The 20,769-nt window shown below is 42.8% G+C and overlaps 1 protein-coding gene across 3 annotated transcripts in view; it reads left to right on the top strand.

The window, feature by feature from the left end:
- grin2da (glutamate receptor, ionotropic, N-methyl D-aspartate 2D, a) overlaps positions 1–20,769 on the top strand; it is a 399,219-nt gene that overhangs the window by 360,926 nt on the left and 17,524 nt on the right. For all 3 annotated transcript variants that reach the window (XM_061966842.1, XM_061966841.1, XM_061966843.1), the window contains 2 exons: positions 17,091–17,160; positions 18,365–18,482. In XM_061966842.1, coding sequence (XP_061822826.1) covers positions 17,091–17,160; positions 18,365–18,482 — 188 coding nt within the window. The remainder of the gene's footprint in view (positions 1–17,090; positions 17,161–18,364; positions 18,483–20,769) is intronic.

A 20,769-nucleotide genomic window follows, 5' to 3' on the forward strand; every position in this document is an offset into this window, starting at 1 on the left:
CAAGACCAAACCTCTGATTCCATACCTTTGTAATTTGTTTATTAAGATGCTGTGATTAATTGTGTCAAATGCTTTTGTTAAATCCATAAACACTGCAGCAGCACATTTTTTGCTATCTATTGCATTGGTTATCTCTTCCATTATTTCGATTAATGCCATTGATGGTTGACATGTTGGCTCTGTATCCGTATTGGTTGTGTGTGAATGTTTCATTGTTATTTATGAATCAGTCCAAACTCTTGTTGAACGGTTTTTATTTATTTTTACAAAGTTGTGGAAGTAAAAAAGCATGTCTGTAGTTTGTAAACAGGTGTTTGTCGAGAATATTCTTATAAATTGTGTCTAGCTATTGTGTCTAAGAGGACCATCAACATTTGCATTTCAAAATATGAGAAGCCTGCAAATTGGTAAAAATATGGGATTTTCTGCATCACAATTGCAAGCTAATTGATTGTATAGTAGTTTATAGATTTTAATTAGGGCTGTCAAAGTTAACGCATTAACTATAAATTTCAATAACGGCACTAATTTTCTTTAACGGCCGATTAATGCACACACGCCCCTTTTGCCCCTCGGGCTGTGCCGTTACGGGGGAAACTTGGCTGCAGTTCACTGGTTTGTGATGAAGTCACAAGCGGGAAAATAGCGAGCAGAAATGGAGAAAGACAAGTTTACATTATGTAAATATCTGTTATCAAATCAAATCAAATCAAATCAACTTTATTTATAGAGCACATTTAAAATTTACCACAGGGGTAGCCAAAGTGCTGTACAATGAACAGGTTAAAAGATAAAACGAGTACCGAGCAAACACAACACAACACAAACAGAACAGGATAAAAAAATAAATAATTAAAATAGAATTAATAAAAACATAAAAACATAAAAACAGGATCACAGCAGGTGTATTATGGGGCGCCATTGCAGGATGGATATCACTCAGTGTTAAAAGCCATGGAATAAAAGTATGTTTTTAAGAGAGATTTAAAAACAGGAAGAGAGGAGGCTTGTCTAACACTCAGGGGTAGGTCGTTCCAGAGCTTGGGAGCAGCAACGGCGAAAGCTCTGTCACCTCTAAGCTTCAGCCTTGTGTCAGGGACCGTCAACAGCAGCTGATCGGCTGATCTTAAGGATCGGGTGGGGCAGTAAGGCTGAAGGAGGTCGGAGAGATAGGTTGGCGCGAGGTTGTTTAGACATTTAAAAACAAATAAAAGGAGTTTAAAATGTATTCGGTAACGCACAGGGAGCCAGTGAAGGGACGCTAAAATAGGGGTGATGTGCTCACGTCTGCGGGTCTGTGTTAGCAGACGAGCAGCAGAGTTCTGCACGAGCTGCAGGCGGGCGAGGGAGGCCTGGCTAATGCCAACATACAGGGCATTACAATAATCAAGACGAGTCGAGATAAAAGCGTGGATTAATTTCTCAAGATCATGTCTTGATAGAAGCGGTTTCACTTTCGCTATTTGGCGTAATTGATAAAAGCTTTTTTGAACGACGCTGCTGATTTGTTTTTCGAATTTAAAATCTGAGTCAAACTTTACCCCCAGGTTTGTGACAGAGTCGCTGAGATACGGGGTCAGAGTGCCGAGGTCAACGTTGGGGGAGGGAGAGCGACTTGGACCGAACAACATAACTTCTGTTTTATCTTCATTTAGGCTCAGGAAGTTAGCTGAAAGCCAGACTTTGATGTCGTGCAGGCAGTCAATAAGACGTTGAACCGTGTTATTTTGTGCCATGGGAAAATAAATCTGGCAATCATCGGCATAAAAATGAAATGCAATACTGTACTTCCTAAAAATAGAACCAAGGGGGAGAAGGTAAAGCGCAAATAAAATTGGGGCAAGGATTGAGCCCTGGGGGACCCCATGTGGTAAAGGAGCTGTGGACGACATAAAACTGTCTACTTTTACACAAAAACTCCTGTCGGTTAGGTACGACCGGAACCAGTTGAGGGCGGCGCCCTTAATGCCCACACAGTTCTCAAGACGAGTGATTAAGGTGGCGTGGTCGACGGTGTCGAACGCAGCAGACAGATCTAAAAGCACCAGGACAACATATTTACCAGAATCAGTGGACAGGAGGATATCGTTAAAAACTTTTAGAAGCGCTGACTCTGTGCTGTGGAGGGCTTTAAAACCGGACTGGAACAGCTCAGTGATACCATTATCCTCTAAGAAGGGCAACAACTGACTGTAGACAACCTTCTCTAATATTTTGGAAATGTATGGAAGATTAGAGATAGGTCTGAAGTTAGAGAGGAGAGAGGGGTCGAGGCTGGGTTTTTTAAGTAGAGGTCGTACCACTGCATGTTTAAACTCTACTGGAAATATTCCAGAAGAGAGGCTACTATTGATAATGTTAAGGACACTTGATCCAATAGTAGCAAGTACCTCCTTAAACAGGCGAGGTGGGAGGGCATCTGCAGGAGAACCAGAGGGCTTCATATGACTAACTGTGTCACTTAAAAAAGAAAAGGACACCGGCTCAAACTGATGGAAAACAGAAGAGAAATGCAGGGGAACAGAAGGGTCATATGAAGGCTGAGATAGACTGGCTCTAGTTGACACAATTTTGTCAGTGAAAAAATGGAGACAATTTTCACAGAATTCAAAAGAAGCATCAAAACCAGCAGATTTGGGAGCATCAATGACAGTGTTAATAGTTTTAAACAGAACTCTGGGGTTGTTACAGTTAGAAGATATCATCTGAGATAGATATATATTCATTTCTGCTTTTACAGTCATCTGAAAGGAAAACAGGCTTTCTTTAAAAATGGCAAAGGACACATGCAGCCTGTCTTTTTTCCATTTTCTCTCTGCTCTTCTACATACGCGCCTGGCAGCCCGAGTGACGTCATTCAACCAGGGCTGAGGCGTGGCTTTAGCGCGGCGGAATTTGAAAGGCGCGATCGTGTCCAGTGTTTGTAAACAGATAGAGTTGAACCCAGAAACCAACTCTTCAGTATTCAGACACACAGATGCTGCAGAATTATCATCACATAGAGTCGAAAAAATAGAGGAGAACCGAGCAGGAGACGAAGAATTAAACATGCGAGAGCGTTGGGGCGGTGCGCACAATTTAACTGGACACTGCGTGGCAATATCAAACAGGATCGGCATGTGATCAGAGAACACAGCGTCGCAAATCTCCAAATTAAAAACACACAAACCATACGAGAGCACTAAATCGAGTGTATGCCCGCGTTCATGTGTAGAACCACACACAGACTGTACAAAGTTAAATGAGTCGATTATATTCAGGAAGCTCCTGGAAAGCGGCTCATCTGGACAGCAGGTGTGAATATTAAAATCACCTACAATAAGGACACGATCATATTTGGGCAGGATTTCAGCCAGAAATTCAGAAAAGTCAGTTATAAAGTCTGTGGTACTTGGGTGGTCGATAGACGACGGCACACAGGACGACATCAGAAAGACCCAGTTCAAACATGCACAGTTCGAAGCTTGAAAAGGAGGATTGTAGGCGGATCTGACGGCATTTAAAGTCATTTTTAAAAACGACTGCTAATCCTCCTCCTTTTCGACCGGACGGCCGTGGGGAATTAAAGTAGGAACACTCCGGAGGCAGAAGTTCATTAAGAGGGGCGGACTCACCGGCTCTCAGCCATGTCTCCGTCACACAGAAGAAGTCCAGTCCGCGGGAAGTGAAGAAATCCTTCAGGATAAAAGTTTTGTTTGTCAAAGATCTTGCGTTCACAAGACCGAACCTGGCGGGGGCCAGCACGTCCAAGGCCGCAATTAATCCGGGTGGGGCCCGACACACAGCCCGCAGGTGGCGGTGATCCACCCCGCGCCTCCGGGGGCGGGGACAGCAGGAGCGACGACGGCAAGCTTCTTCCTCCAAACCAACGATAGGAACCAGCCAGGAGCCGATAGGATCGAGCGAGCGTGGGTGCAGGAGGAGACCGGATACCGCACCATTCCAACTTTCACCAGCTGGCCGCCACGTTTACCGCGGCGCCGGAGACGCTTCCGCCGGGGGAGAGGAGCCAGGGGGCGGGAAAGGAAGGCAGGAATCCGGCCAGGTGAAAAAGCTGACTGGGACATCGAAAAACCAACGTCGAAGTTGATCATATCAGTGGGAGAGGGGCAAAGATCCAACAGTGTTTGGCGGTCATACACAAGCAGTGAGCTGACAGAGACGAACATAGACGCAAAAAACACAAAAACGAACAGAGCTGACAGCGAGAGACGGCAGGCCAAAGCACATACTGGCGCCATCTTGCATCGGGGCGTGGTTCATTGGTACATTATGTAAATATCTGTTATGATTCGCTGCTCGGATCGTAGTCTGTTTACGTTTTCGAGTCACTTGTGTTTTCAGCACCTCTTGAGATTGTTTGTTTCAGTTGCCATGACGGCAGATTACACTCACCTGCCTCTGGTTAGTGTTCGGGACGCTCACCTGTTGCCCGGGCACTAATCAGAGGGCTATTTAGTCTAGAATCTGGCCTCCCTCAGTCTGGCTTCCTATTTTGCTTTATGCGACGACAATTTTGATTCCTGCTGGCTTCCACGCTAGGCTCTTTTGCTTGCTCGCTCCCACGCTAGCCCCTTTGTTTTTTGCCTTCCGTGCTATGAGCACGTTTTTGTTTGTTCCCGTATGATTTATTTCTTAAAATAAATAATTTCCTACCTGCACGCTGTGTCCAAAGCCCGTCTGCATTCCTGGGAGAACAAACCCTGCATCACGATTCGACCCGGTCGTCACAATATCATGTTCAATGCTATGGCAAATTGTTCTCCCGACAAAAAAGGACTATTTTTTGCCGTGAAACGACATCACTGCAGCAAATTCCTGCTGCACGCTTCATTCAGAGATGGGTGGTGCTTCAAATCCCTGTTTAGATTACAGTTAAGGTGCATTGATGACATAACGAGTCCTCAATTGCAGAATGATTAGCAGGCTGAATATTACATTTTATTAATGAAAATAGAGAAGGTTAAAACATTGCCATAGAACAATATGAAGACCATTAACTTGTACAACATGTAATATACAGTGTGCCGACCTCTATGTTGGAATATCTTGGCTTTACCTTAACACCTTTTCTTGATCAATTACTCTGAAAAACGTCTTCTTGTCCACAGGTTTATTGTCCATAAAAAGAGTAAAACTGAAAACATACAAGCAGAAAGGATGCTTACATTAAAGACATGCACATACAACCAATTACACACACAAGCATACTACAATAACAAATGTATTATGTTGTGTAATAAACTTAAATGAATTAAGAAACACCACAAAATATGTATGTGAAGCACTCTACAGCAAACTAGCTTACTATGCTAACATTCACTTCACATTATGAAATTAGGAAAATTAGCAAGACTGAATGTTTTCCATAAAACGTCCCAAATTACATCACAGCCAACAAATAATACGCCACGATCAAATAATGCCGTGGTACTCAACATTAGATACCGATTCTACTTTGTTTGGCATGGGAATTGAGCAGCTGAAAACGTTTGCAAACGTCACTGAACAAGCTTAAGCTAGACCTGAAGGGAACTGCTTGTTGTGCACTGTTAACTTAGGCAATGCTGTAAAATTTGCAATGCTGCTTCCCGCTGTCTAAAAGAGGAAGTGTACCTCACTGTTGAATTCCAAAGTGAACTTAAACACTGTATTCTTAATACATTCAACAAACAAGAAAGGACACTCCCCAAACTGTCCAAAAATATACTATGGCTTCTCTGGTGCCATAAGCAGGATTTTCTTTGTGACTGGCCACTGGAACACTTTGGTCCCATCCTTTCTGGAGTCTTGTATCTCCACTTTGCGGATTCTGCCATCTTTGCTTGGGAAGACTTGTGTAATTAGTCCTAAAGGCTAATGGTTTCTCATCCTTGAGGAGCACTACACTTCCAGGCAGTAGGTTAGGGTGGGGTGAATGCCACTTCTTCCGTGGCTGAAGTGTGGATAGGTACAGCTTCTTCCAGCTGTCCCAAAAGGTTTGGGCCAAATGCTGGACTTGACACCACTGTTGCTTGTGGAGATATTTGACTCAGTCGCCTACGAGAGCAGTGGAGGGACTGACCTTTTGTGTGAGGAGTGTTGGTGGTGAGAGTATTTAGGGGTCATCTGGGTCAGTGGATACTGGTACGAGAGGTCTGGCATTGATGATAGCGGCCACCTCTGCCATCAGTGTGGAGAGTCCCTCGTGGGTAAGCTCTGAAGTTCCAAGCTGCAGGAACATGGCGTCAAGGATTCTTCTTGCCACACCAATCATCCTCTCCCATGGCCCACCAATGTGAGACAAGTTGAACATCCTTCTGCAATCTTGATCGGACAAAAACTTTTCTACGGATGTGTTATCAATTTTGGATGGAATCTTGAGCTCTTTGCATGCACCTATGAAGTGTGTTCCTCTATCGGACCAAATTAATTTCACTGGGCCCCTGATAGCAAGGAAACACTTAAGGCATTGTTGAAACATGACGTGTCTAATGATTCAATGACCTCTTTGTGCACAGTTCTTACACTCATACAGGTGAATAGTACGGCCCACTGTTTGTCTTGTGCAAGGCCACCTAGTGTACGACGTGCAGACACTGTCCAATGTCCAAAGACGCTTAGCCGAATGTTGGTAAATGGAGGTTCAGTGGACAGGCGATCAACTGGAAGATCAGCCATTTTTTGAGTCAGAGGCAAAGCGCAAAGTTTACGGCTTTTAACACATCCATAGATCACTCTGCTTACTCGTCTTTTACCACCAACAATCCAACATCCAGCAGCTCTTAAAGCACCTTCAGTGAATAATCTGCCCTGGTGTTGTATTTTCCGATGGTAGTGCCTTACCAGAAGTGTGGAAATATGGTGCTTTCCAGGGATTATGAGATGAGATTTCTCCTCCAAAGGGATGTCAGCTTCTTTGATGCGACCCCTGATTCTTAGCAGACCATAGGCATCAATGAAAGGGTCTAAGGCTTTGAGATTATCCATCCATCCATCCATTTCCTACCGCTTATTCCCTTCGGGGTCGCGGGGGGTGCTTTGAGATTACTTTCTTTGAAAATGACAATTTTTAAGGAAGCATACTCTGGAACATATACCTGTATATCTTTTTTGAACTGCACAAATGATGGTTCTCTCAGCATGCACAAGTTCCTCAACAGCACTTGCTGAGTGGTATTGATGCCAGCATTTTCAGCCATTAGCTTTTACTGCAGGATTCTTTGAAAGAGACGAGCAATGTGAGTGAGACGAGCAATGGCATTGATCAATGAGTTCCAACTGGACAACTTGCAGAAGCGTTGAGACACCAGGTGTTTGATTACTGCAGTAATGTTCAATATTGAGACATGCGGGTGGACCTCTGTATCCAAAGAAGGGTCTAGCAACTCAAAAGGGCCCTTTTCATTCTGGTCATTCTGAGCATTCTTCAGGAATGCTGGCCCACAAAGCCATGTGGTACTACATGTGGTTTCGCTGATACAGACCTTGTGGCTATGTCTGCTGGGTTTGCTTCAGTGGAGACATGTCTCCATTGTTCAGGGTGAGAAAAGCTTCTTATCCGTTGAACTCTGTTGCTTACATACACGTAAAAACATCTAGTGTCATTGCTGATGTGACCTAGAACGACCTTGCTGTCGCTGTAGAAAGTGATGTCAACCTCCATGTCCACCTCTGAGGTGATGCGCTCACCAAGCTCCACAGCTAATACGACAGAACTAAGCTCAAGTCTAGGGACAGTATGTTCTGCCAAGGGTGAGCTTAGCCTTTCCTATGAGAAAGCCCACGGGGTTGAGTTAGTTTTAAGTACGCAACTGCTGCAATTGCCTTTGTGGAAGCGTCACAAAAGATGACTATCTCTCTTCTTGACACCGCTGTAGGAGAGGCCTGTGTGTAAACTCTTGGGATTTGGAGACTGTTGAAATATTTCAATGAGCATTGCCATGTTGACATTGTCTCTTCCATTTCTTGAGGAAGAGGTGCATCCCAATCTCCGTTGTTCTGCATAAGCTCACGCAGAATCAGTTTGTCTTGCTGAGTGGTATTGATGACAAGGGCAAGAAATCCTAGGGGATCATAGATGCTGTTGACAGTTGACAAGACACCTCTGCGGGTGAAAGGCTTTTACTCATTAGCAACTTGAAAGGTAAATGTGTCCGACATTAGAACCCAGTTAAGTCCTAGTCTACGCTGCATGGACAGGGTATCTGAAGAAAGTCCAGGTCCTTTAAGTTGATGGTATGGTCCTTAGATGGGAATGCATTCATAACTTCTCTTTTATTAGAGGCGATTTTGTGAAGCCTCAAGTTTGAGTTTGACAGAACCTCTTGTGTCCTCTTGAGCAGCTTCACTGCAGCTTCAACGGAGGGAGGTGACGTGAGCCCGTCATGTACATAAAAGTCGCAGTTGACAAATTGCTTTTCAACGGGCTCAGCATTTTTCACTCAGTGTCTTAAACAGTAGATGGTCACTGCGGGAGAGGGACAATTTCCAAAGACATGGAACCTCATTCTGTATTCCATGATGTCTTCAGATGAGTTGTTTTTTCTGAAACATGAAAACCTGAGATAAGTGCAGTCTCCTTCTCTAACTAAGAAACAGTGGTACATCTGCTGAATGTCTGCTGTTATGGCTGAAGCTTCTTTGCGAAACCTGAGGAGCACCCCTATAAGGGTGATGCACCCCTATAAGGGTGATGTTGAGGTCAGGTCCAGTTAACAGGACATCTTTTAGTGACACACCATTGTATTTGGCGCTGGAGTGAAACACCACACAGATGTTCCCAGGTTTCTTTGGCTGATAGACACCAAAGACCGGTAAATACCATCTTTTTTCATTAGATGTGAGTGGGGGAGCTATTTTAGCACGTTCATTGTGGAAGATCTTTTTCGCGAAGCTAAAAATTTATCTTTCATCACTGGTTTTCTTTCAATGTTGCGTCTCAAAGAGGAAAAACGATTCAAGGTTTGAACTTTGTTGTTCGGCCTTGGAGTCTTAAATGGCAGCGGAGCTACCCAGCTGTTGGTAATGTCCTTTTTCAAACTCTTCTCCATGATTTGCAGGAATTTGATGTCATCAATGAAAGGACTGACTTTGTTGTCATCTTTGGTCTGCTGAAATACTGTAGAGCCCACGTCATCTTGCTTTTTTTCTTTGAGAAGGTTACCTTTAGTATTCAGGGCATTGAAACTGGCCATGTCTCTCCTTGACTTGAAATACGATAGGACAAGGTTTAGAGACTGTGGGACACTTTTGTTCAGTCGTAATGGTGTTGAAATTATTCACTGTGGCCGGCTTGTGAACACCTCCCAGGCATACATTTCCAACGATCACCCATACCAGGTCAAGTTTTTGAGCATGGGGACCATCGCGCGGCCCATCAACCTGTTTGTGCACTGTATGGACAGAGATTATGTCTCGCCCAAGGAGAATCATGATAGACACGTTTGGATCCAGCTCTTGGATGAGGTTAGCAACTGAGTTGAGGTGAGTATGGTTGGCTGCAACATTAGATGTTGGGATTTCTGATCTGTTGTTACGGATATCATCACATTCCAGGAGGCTTGATAAGGAGAGCCACACTTTTCCATCAATGGATTCAATTTTGTAGCCTGAAGCTATTCTCCCAGTGGATTCTGTCACTCCAGAGCAGGTCCGGAGTGTGTATGGAGATTAACTCTGAACGAGCGAGGGTCTTGTTGCTCTGCTCGTCAATGATTGCATAAACTTTCAGGGATTTCTCAGGACGGCCGCTAGGATATATTTTAACAAGGCAGATCTTTGAGCAGGATTTGTAGCTTTGATCACCACCACATACATCTGTACAGCTAGCACTGACCTCTGTTGAAGGTTCTGAGTCTTGCTCCCCGCCAAGCTGTGTCAGGGGGCTTGGGACCTGGAACCATTGTGCTGGTCCATGATGAAGTGCAGAAATGTGCTTTGCACTCTCACACTCAGTGAACTTAGTAATACATTTACAATTTTTTGCCATGTGTTGAGTGGATGTGCAACATTTAAAACATGTGCCATTCTCTTTCAGGAATTCCTTGCGTTGTTCCAACGGCCTTGTACGAAACGCCCAACATTTTTGGAGCAGGTGAAGCTTTTTATGAATAGGGCAGTGCTTCTCAGGATCATCAGCTTCGTAAGTGTTGTTTGTCAGTAATAGGAGGGGCAAGAGTCTGGAAATCGATCTTACGAACTGAGACTTCTCTATTTAGGATCTGCTTCCATTGGTCTGCTTTTGAGGTGTCAATTTGACCTGCAAACTTGAAGCCTGTGTCTTTTCTAATTATAGCTTGTTTTCCAATGAAGTCAACAAAAACATCAAAGGGGGGGAAATGTTACATTGTGTTGTAATTTGTAGTTTTTGCCAATGTTGAGCCACTTTTCTTGAAGGTTGAATGGTAACCTTTCAACTAATGGGTTTATCCCACGCGCTGTGTCCAAATATCCAAACTAGGCAGGGGGTCCATCTGCCTTGGCTTCTTCCAATTCTATGAGAAATTCACTGAACTCATGGAGCTTTGAATAGTCTTTGTTGATGATTTTAGAGAAGCTGTGGATCCGTTCAAACAGTGAATCCTCCACCATTTTCAGGTGCGCCGTAACAGGTTTCCAGTCTGCCCCATATCCTTTTTAGGCTTTTGTCTGGGGAGTTGACATGGATAGTCCTGATGCGTTTTGCGTGCTCAGCTGACTCCTTCCCTAGACACGTGACCAACAAATCAATTTCTTCACTGGACATTATGTTGAGGCCTCTGTACTTTATCAGGCTCGTTATGACTCGCTCACGGTGAGCTTAAATATCTTGCAAAGTCTGCCACATTCCCTTGATCGTAGACAGGCTGACAAGGTGCATGACTGGACATTGGATGAAAAAGAGGACTGTAGCTAGGCTTGTAATCTTGGTGATTGTCTTGTATGTTCTTTGAAGATTGGCTGGTGACTGATGTGACTTCTGGCTGTGAAGGTATCCTTTGTTGTAGTGTAGTAGCAAAGTCAACTCTGGGTCCCTTGTGCCCTGTCTGGAGACGTGAGTGTTGAATGGAGTTCACATCTCGTGGTTCATGCTGTGTTTTATGTTGATGGCTGTTGGTGTGGTGATTCAACTTTTATTTGACTTTTCTCTTTGGCCTGGGTGGCTGTGTATTTTTTTGTGCAGTCTAATGTGTCAACTGAATGTATAAACAACTGCTTGATGTGAAGATAGGAGCCGCTTCGATCACTTCCTTCAACAGCAGCTTCCCAGGACCGAGTGCAGCTGCTGCATCCTGCTCGAGTAAGAGCATGTCCATCTCAGCTTTGAGTTGTGCTTTTTCCACGTCCATCTTAGCTTTAGTATCGTGTTTTTCTCACTTTAAGTGTCATTTCTTTTTGTGCAAAAGACAAACGTGTTTTGGCTGCCTCTGCTTTTGCACGTGCTCTGGCAGCTGCAGCCTCAGTGGAGGAAGCTTTTGACCTCGATGAATTTTGTCCTTATCGAGCTTTCTGTGCTATCCATTATCTGTTCTCATGTATGCTGTAGTATCTTCTGCTTTAATGACATCGTTTTACTGCGCCGCCCTCAATATGGAGGAATACCTTGGGTTTACCCTAACACCTTTTCTTGATCAAATACTCTGAAAAACGTCTTCTTGTCCACAGGTGTATTGACCGTAAAAAAGGTAAAACTGAAAACATAAAAGCAGAAAGGATGCTTACATTGAATACATGCACACACAGCCAATTACACACCCAAGCATACTACAATAACAAATGTAGTGTGTTGTGTAATAAACTTAAATGGATAAAGAAAACATCATTGTTCTTTTTGTTTTGAGCTGTTTAAAAGAGCATAATGTTTCAAACACATTTAGGGATGATGTTTGATAAGAAATGATCGAGTTCGAGTCCATTATCGAATCCTCTTATCGAACCGATTCCTTATCGATTCTCTTATCGAATCCAGATAGGTTGTTGTATATGGAAAAAAAACACAATATTTGATTTAACAAAAGCTCACTTTTATTTTATAAGAAAAAATAAATAAAAAAATAAAAATAAATATTGACTGTTGTAACCCCCCTAAAAAAATAAAATTAAAAAAATAAATATTGACTGTTGTTACCCAAAGTATATTAAGTGGGATTTTTCAGAAAAACAATTATATACAGTAACATAAAAACAACCTGTGATCACTATAGGTGTATAAATAATAATATAGCGTTAAATAAAATCAGTCCCTTGGGCACAAAACTGAAAATAATACAGCTCTCCAAAAAGTGCACTTCTGCTGCTATTGGAACATACTAACTACACACACTATGACGCTAAGAACACCACAGTCTTCAATCAACAATTCTTCTTCCAAAAAAGTAGCATGTCTGCTTTTTCAGGATCAAGTCTGACCCGCTCTTCACTAATCGTGTCGCCAACGGTGGAAAAAACATGTTCACTTGGTGTGGAACTAACTTGGACACACAGATAGGTTTGACGACATCCTCCTCCAGTCTGTATCTAAACCTTCTGGGGTCCATCAGTGTGGCCTCCTCCAGGAATGACTGCACGTCCTTGTCCTGGAGGGAAAATGAGGGACAGACACAGCATAGAATTAGGGGGGAAATTAGCTGAATGTGAAGACTAGGGTGTCTGTTATTAAGTCTTTAGCATTAATATGTGGAATTAAATGATGGACTGGATTAAGTAATGAAGTTTAACATTGTACTAATATGATCCACTTTAAGAGGTTGTTCAAATTAATAGTGCTTACAAAGTACAAAGAAGAATTATGAGAAATACTTTCAACCTTATTGAAAATAAGATATTCTTCATCTCAGTATATTAATAATGACTGAATTAAATAATTACATATTACACAACTGTTGTATATACTAATTCACAGATATTTTATTATAAAAAGGTCAGTCAATGATGTATATATTTGTAAACGCTCTGAAGTGGGAAAGGGGTAGGATTAAATAAGCTTTACTTCTTCCTACTCCTTTTCAGACATGATGTAAAGTGAAATGATATGAAACTGTGATGTGTTATGCTGTAAGTGTGTTCATGTATGAAATAAACTAAAGAAAGAAAGATAGCACTAGTTTATTAGACAGACCTGTAAACTCTGGAGTGGTGTAGGCTACAAGATACCGTTAACGTTATCAGACACATACAAAAAAGTTAACGTTAACGTTACCGTTAGCCACTGACTATGCTTAGGTAACGTTAGTCTAGCTAACATTACTGCAGTCCTGGTTGACATAAGAGGTAACGTTATTTTAGCCTAAAGGCTACAAGTGAGCAAATATGGAAATTAACTGGCAACAGTTAACGTTAGTTACTCACCGGCACTGGAACTGGGGCTGCAGGTTGAAGCAGAGGAAGAGGGGTGTGCTTCGTCATCTCTGTCGCTGCTTTTCCACGTGTCGACACGTCACGGTTCTCGAACGTTCAGGTTGTGTACGGCCTGAACATGTTTCAACATGCTTGTTGTACTTCCCCCCCTTACATGAGAGCGAAGCCTGGCAATAATTGCATATTGCCGTTTCCTCGTCATATTTTTTTGTAAAATGAAGCCATGCCTTGAGGCGTTTTTTCCGGTCCATTATTTTTGCTGCTTTCTGTATCTGTCGCCTAATGACTTAGCTACGTCATTTCCTGTGATGTACCACAGGGCATTTCCTGTGGGACGGGATTCGTTCCCAGGGATTCGAATAAAGAACCAACTCTTTTTCTTTACTATAATGGCCTCGATAACGGGAACCGGTTCTCAAAAAGGGATTTGAGTCCATAGAATCGGTTCTTTTCTTATCGAACAACCGGGACAACCGGTTTCGAACATCATCCCTAAACACATTTCATTAAAGCAAATTATTTGTCCAGTCGTGGTGTTAAAACTTGAAATGTATCGGTCTGGGGTACACTTTTTAATGATTAAAAATTATTATCTGCAATTAATCACAATTAATTTTGAGTTAACTATGAACAAAAAGTGATTGATCACAATTACATATTTGAATCCTTTGTCAGCCCTAATTGTAATACATTGTAAGGTTCCCACCTCCGGAAGAACTTTGAACATGTCACGAGGGAGGTGCTGGACATATTGTCGAGGCGGCTGATTGGAGCTGTGGCCGCAAGGTAGTTGGTGCTTGTCGTGGCGGTAATCCTAGAACCCCTTGGTGGACACCGGCGGTGAGGGATGCCGTCAAGCTGAAGAAGGAGTCCTATCGGGTTCTTTTGGCTCATAGGACTCCTGAGGCAGCGGACAGGTACCGACAGGCCAAGCGGTGTGCGGTTTCAGCGGTCGCAGAGGCAAAAACTCGGACATGGGAGGAGTTCGGGGAAGCCATGGAAAACGACTTCCGGACGGCTTCGAAACAATTCTGGACCACCATCCGCCGCCTCAGGAAGGGGAAACAGTGCACTATCAACACTGTGTATGGCGAGGATGGTTTTCTGCTGACCTCGACTGCGGATGTTGTGGATCGGTGGAGGGAATACTTCGAAGACCTCCTCAATCCCACCAACACGTCTTCCTATGAGGAAGCAGTGCCTGGGGAGTCTGTGGTGGGCTCTCCTATATCTGGGGCTGAGGTTGCTGAGGTAGTTAAAAAGCTGTGGAACTGTGGACCAGCTCTATACTCTCGGCAGGGTCTTTGAGGGTGCATGGGAGTTTGCCCAACCAGTCTACATGTGTTTTGTGGACTTGGAGAAGGCATTCGACCGTGTCCCTCGGGAAATCCTGTGGGGAGTGCTCAGAGAGTATGGGGTATCGGACTGTCTGATTGTGGCAGTCCGCTCCCTGTATGCTCAGTGCCAGAGCTTGGTCCGCATTGCCGGCAGTAAGTCGAACACGTTTCCAGTGAGGGTTGGACTCCGCCAAGGCTGCCCTTTGTCACCGATTCTGTTCATAACTTTTATGGACAGAATTTCTAAGCACAGTCAAGGCGTTGAGGGGATCTGGTTTGGTGGCTGCAGGATTAGGTCTCTGCTTTTTGCAGATGGTGTGGTCCTGATGGCTTCATCTGGCCAGGATCTTCAGCTCTCACTGGATTGGTTCGCAGCCGAGTGTGAAGCGACTGGGATGAGGATCAGCACCTCCAAGTCCGAGTCCATGGTTCTCGCCCGGAAAAGGGTGGAGTGCCATCTCCGGGTTGGGGAGGAGATCTTGCCCCAAGTGGAGGAGTTCAAGTACCTCGGAGTCTTGTTCACGAGTGAGGGAAGAGTGGATCGTGAGATCGACAGGCGGATCGGTGCGGCGTCTTCAGTAATGCGGACGCTGTATCCGTTGTGGTGAAGAAGGAGCTGAGCCGGAAGGCAAAGCTCTCAATTTACCGGTCGATCTACGTTCCCATCCTCACCTATGGTCATGAGCTTTGGGTTATGACCGAAAGGACAAGATCACGGGTACAAGCGGCCGAAATGAGTTTCCTCCGCCGGGTGGCGGGGCTCTCCCTTAGAGATAGGGTGAGAAGCTCTGCCATCCGGGGGGAGCTCAAAGTAAAGCCGCTGCTCCTCCACATCGAGAAGAGCCAGATGAGGTGGTTCGGGCATCTGGTCAGGATGCCACCCGAACGCCTCCCTAGGGAGGTGTTTAGGGCACGTCCGACCGGTAGGAGGCCGCGGGGAAGACCCAGGACACGTTGGGAAGACTATGTCTCCCGGCTGGCCTGGGAACGCCTCGGGGTCCCACAGGAAGAGCTGGACGAATTGGCTGGGGAGAGGGAAGTCTGGTCTTCCCTGCTTAGGCTGCTGCCCCCGCGACCCGACCTCGGATAAGCGGAAGAAGATGGATGGATGGATGGATGGATGTAAGGTTTCCTTAACCTTGTAAATATATAAGTTTCTGTGGTTATACAGTGCTCAATACTGGGGTAGAGCGGAACATACGTTAGGTCAGGAAAAAACCCTGAGGCTATTTCATCCCTACAAGCCTGGTTTCCCTGCTCTTCAGGGGACTTTATAAATAAAATCCCCTAAAGAGCAGGGAAACCTGTGAAACAGGCTTATAGGGATGAAATAGCCTCTGTATTTTTTTCCTGACCTAACGTATATGTAAATATATATATATTGTTCGACATCAATAAAAGAAGGCCAATATTGATGTACGTCAAAATGCCAAATATCGGCGCCAAAATCGGTCGATTCCTAGTTTTATATGATAAATTGTGACAGTTATTAATAAATTGCGAGGAGCGATCACATCATAGTCATAGAATAAAGCCACGGCACTGTTCCAGTCATGTGTGAAGTGGGCCCAGGAACTGTACGAGTACGCTGTAAGTCATCTACGTGTCAAGTCTGAAAGCACGTTGTCTCTTAATGTAAAGAGGTGCCGCTTGCACGTTTGATTTGTGACATCATAAATGCCCCGCAAGCTGATCCTGGCCCGGAATCGATCAAACACGACTACCCACACACATCACCTAGCCGACATGTGTTTATGAGTGGCTGTCATGATCACCAAATAAATGAATGCATATGAAACACCGCCAAGCAGACCAAACCAGTAGGATTCCTCCTGCACCATTCTTCTTTTTTTTCCCCACTCTATAACCTTTTCCAGCTTGCTCATTATTGCCCGCTCATGAAGCGTTTTACCTGCCACCCCCGCCGTCATTAATTCTAAGACATCGTTTTCCCTTTCTCTTCCTCACCTCCTTCAATTTCACAACCCTCAGCGCTATCCCCCCCCCCAATCCCACAATCCCGAAAGACTCAGCTTGTATTTCACAGCTCGCCATTGTGCACAAAAATGCATGGTGAAATCACAGCTCTCCTCTTCATTCCCGCTCTCATAATCGTGATCATCATGAGTCTGGGTAATGACTTTGATCCATTGGTCCATCAGGAAGTCTCCTCAGACTCAGCACATCCTTCCTGCCTGCGGCTAAACACAACCAATGGACTTCCATACTGAGCATTATCATTGCAAAGGAAGCTTTTGTGTTGGTGCTCATTATATACGTTCACATGTCCTCTTTGTGTTCATTACCTTTTTTTTTAAGTTCTGTAAATGTTGCATTTGTACCTCATTAATGATTTGTTGCTTTGCCGCACAACTTTATTAGGATGTGCTGCAATAATTTGCAAGTCATGAGTCCACTCATAATTTTTGTGTGCAGGAAACTGGACGCTTTCATCTATGATGCTGCAGTGCTCAACTACATGGCCAGGAAGGATGAAGGCTGCAAGGTCTCACACACACACACACACACACACACACACACACACACACACACACACACACACACACACACACACACACACACACACATTCTTGTATTTGTTACCTTCTCGAGACCTGCGAAAAATGCCTACCTCTTTAGGACCACCTTCACAATAAATTTATTGAAGAATTTCACAATAGAAAGGTCACAATTTCACAAGAAAAACTGAACATTAGTGCAATGTTATGGTAAAAGTTGGAATTTTACTCAATAACAGTCGCAATTTTACAAGAAAAGCTCAACATTTTGGCAATTTTATGAAAAGAGTCGTAATTTTACTCGACAAAAGTCACAATTATATAAGAAAACTTTAAACTGTTGGCAATATTATAATAATAATCGGAATTTTACTGAAAAAAATGTCACCAATTTACAAAAACAACAAAAAATTGGCAATATTGTGATAAAAGTCTGAATTTTATATGACAAATGTCACCATTTTACATTAAAAAGTAATAGATTTACATAAAGTAATAATTTTACGAGAAAGTATTGCAATATTACAGAAACAGAAAGAATATGAGAAATTGTTCCCAATTGTATAAGAAAAAAGTCGACACATTGTGAGAAAAAGACTGCTTTTAATTATTTTATTTTCTTTGTAATTGATTTTTAATCTTCATTATTTACTTCAAGTTATTACAGTATGTCTCTCTATATACATATTTAATTATTTATTTTATTAATTTTGGCCAAAGGGTTACATTTCTTACACACACTTATTATTACATATATTGGCCAGGGGGGGAGCACTTAAAATTTTTACACACACTTGTTATTTCACATGTTGAACAGACACACAGTCGATTTGAAAAATTCCTCCTTTTTGGGACCACCCTAATTTTGATAGATTTCACCACCAGGGGTGCAAATGAGACATTCTCTACTAGATGCAATGGTTTTCCGTATTGGGACCATGATTTGTGTCCTAACCTGTTCATCGGTCCTCATATGGAAGGTACTTTTCCTTGTTGATGTCTCAAGAAACACAAGAACACAAGAAAACACACACACACACACACACACACACACACACACACACACACACACACACACACACACACACTGTGACCCATTTTGATTCCCACTAATTTGGTCCAAAGAGCAATCGTTTCAAGGATTATGTCTATAAAGAACGCCATAAATGTTTTTGTCTTTTTCTCCAAAAGGTGATGACCATCGGCTCCGGCAAGGTGTTTGCCACCACGGGTTACGGCATCGCCCTGCACAAGAACTCCCGCTGGAAAAGACCGCTGGACCTGGCACTGTTGCAGCTGGTGGGAGACGGTACGACGCAACATTTTTTTCTGCACGTTGAAGACTTGTCAGAATGCTCTGAGAGAGGAAAAGATTACTGGAAGAAGACAATGTGTGTAGGTATTGCGTAAAAGAGCTGATGCTAAATATGGAATATACGATTAAAGTGGGAATCTTGTCCATTCATTTTGAGTGGGAATTTTGTCTGGTAAAAAAGTAGAGGTACGAAAATTTTTATTTTTTGGGAATGTGATATAGGGAGCCACTGTGTTCCGAATGAGTTGAAAATTTTGATGTTGATTCTGAACTCATTCTGCACGGCGTTCTAGTGGTTAGCATGTTGGCCGAGGGTTGGAATCTCCATTTGGGCAATTTTGTGAAGTTTGCATGTTCTTCCCATTTGTGGGTTTCTCCAAGTACTTCAGGGCACAGTCCAAAAGCAGGAATGTTGGGGACTCTAACTAGTCCATACAGAGAGTATGAGACAAGAACATTTCTGTACCTATAAGTACATTTTTTAAGAATGTTCTCTTAAAAGTACAATATTGGTCTTGAATAGGGTTTTTTGATTGATTGATTGAGACTTTTATTAGTAGGTTGCACAGTGAAGTACATATTCCGTACAATTGACCACTAAATGGTAACACCCGAATAAGTTTTTCAACTTGTTTAAGTCAGGGTTCACTTAAATTGATTCGATACAGATATATACTATCATATATACTATCATCATAATACAGTCATCACACAAGATAATCATCAGGGTGTATACATTGAATTATTTACATTATTTACAATCCGGGGTGTGGAGGGGGGGGGGTTGGTTTGGTTGTTATCATCAGTCATCAACAATTGAGAACAGAGAAATGGATATTGGAACAGTGTAGGTCTGACTTGGTAGGATATGGACAGCAAGTAGTGGACATTGAGAGAGAGAGAGAGAGAGAGATCAGAAGGCATAAGAAAAATGTCTGCATTTGATTGTTTACATTTGATTATTAACAATCCGGGGAGGGTGTTAGTTTAGGGTTGAAGTTCCCTGGAGGTGTACTTTTATTGCGGTTTTGAAGGAGGATAGAGATGCCCTTTCTTTTATACCTGTTGGGAGCGCATTCCACATTGATGTGGCATAGAAAGAGAATGAGTTAAGACCTTTGTTAGATCGGAATCTGGGTTTAACGTGGTTAGTAGAGCTCCCTCTGGTGTTGTGGTTATGGCGGTCATATACGTTAAGGAAGTAGTTTGACATGTACTTCGGTATCAGGGAGGTGTAGCGGATTTTATAGACTAGGCTCAGTGCAAGTTGTTTTACTCTGTCCTACACCCTGAGCCAGCCCACTTTGGAGAAGTGGGTAGGAGTACGTGGTGATATAAAGTGCAAATGTGTAGCATTTAAACCGCAAATGTACCTGCTGCATTAAAAATATGTTTAGCTCATAAGCAATACCTATTATTTGTAGTATTTTAAATAGTGCATATCAATAGTTGTACAATTATAGTTAAGGCATTTAAAGCCATTATTAATAACAATATTAATAATGACATCTTTAATTATTGCCATAATATCTGTTCTATTAACTTTTATTCTTTTTATTTTTTTATTTTATTGTCAATTTTAAACTTTAAGATTTAACTCTTTTGTTGTGTGTTGAGCTTTTATTTTCTTTAAGTATGAGTTCAAGCACACATTTACATCCTGGCATTATCAGTTATTTAAGAGGTGAATCACTTAGGGGGTTATGATTGTATTTTAACATAAACTACACAAATGGACCTGGACTGAAGGGTACATAAATGAAGCATTGTACCCTTTCAGGTACAATCGGAAGGGGATTCATATGGCCCGATTCGACACATGAAACGTGATTAATTTGGGGAATGCACTATCCACATTAACCGCCTGACAGCAGTAGGGTGTTGATCATCTTAAAATCTGTATTGTGGCAATTCCATCTTTGACCACAGCCTCAGTTGCTAGCTAGAGTGGCGCTTTCCATCATTTTTAGATGACTGCATTTCCTCTCATTAGAGATCCACCCAGGAAAGGGGCCATATGAATCCATTTCCTTATTGTGCATGCTGGTATCTCTGTTTTTTAGAGTACGTGACCTGCAATTGAGTCTAATGACGATAAGTGATATAGGAAATCAATGCATGGATTTTCAATGGGAATTTGGTTACATAAAAAGTGGAACTACAGAAAATGTGACAATACTTTGTGTCCTGAATGCTGGAATAATTTTAATCATTCTTCATCGTTTGACGTTGTTGTCTGGAGGATGATCTACACAATAGTCAGTCAGTTTTTCTTCTTGTC

This window comes from Nerophis lumbriciformis, linkage group LG11, assembly GCF_033978685.3.
Source record: "Nerophis lumbriciformis linkage group LG11, RoL_Nlum_v2.1, whole genome shotgun sequence".
NCBI lineage: Eukaryota > Metazoa > Chordata > Actinopteri > Syngnathiformes > Syngnathidae > Nerophis > Nerophis lumbriciformis.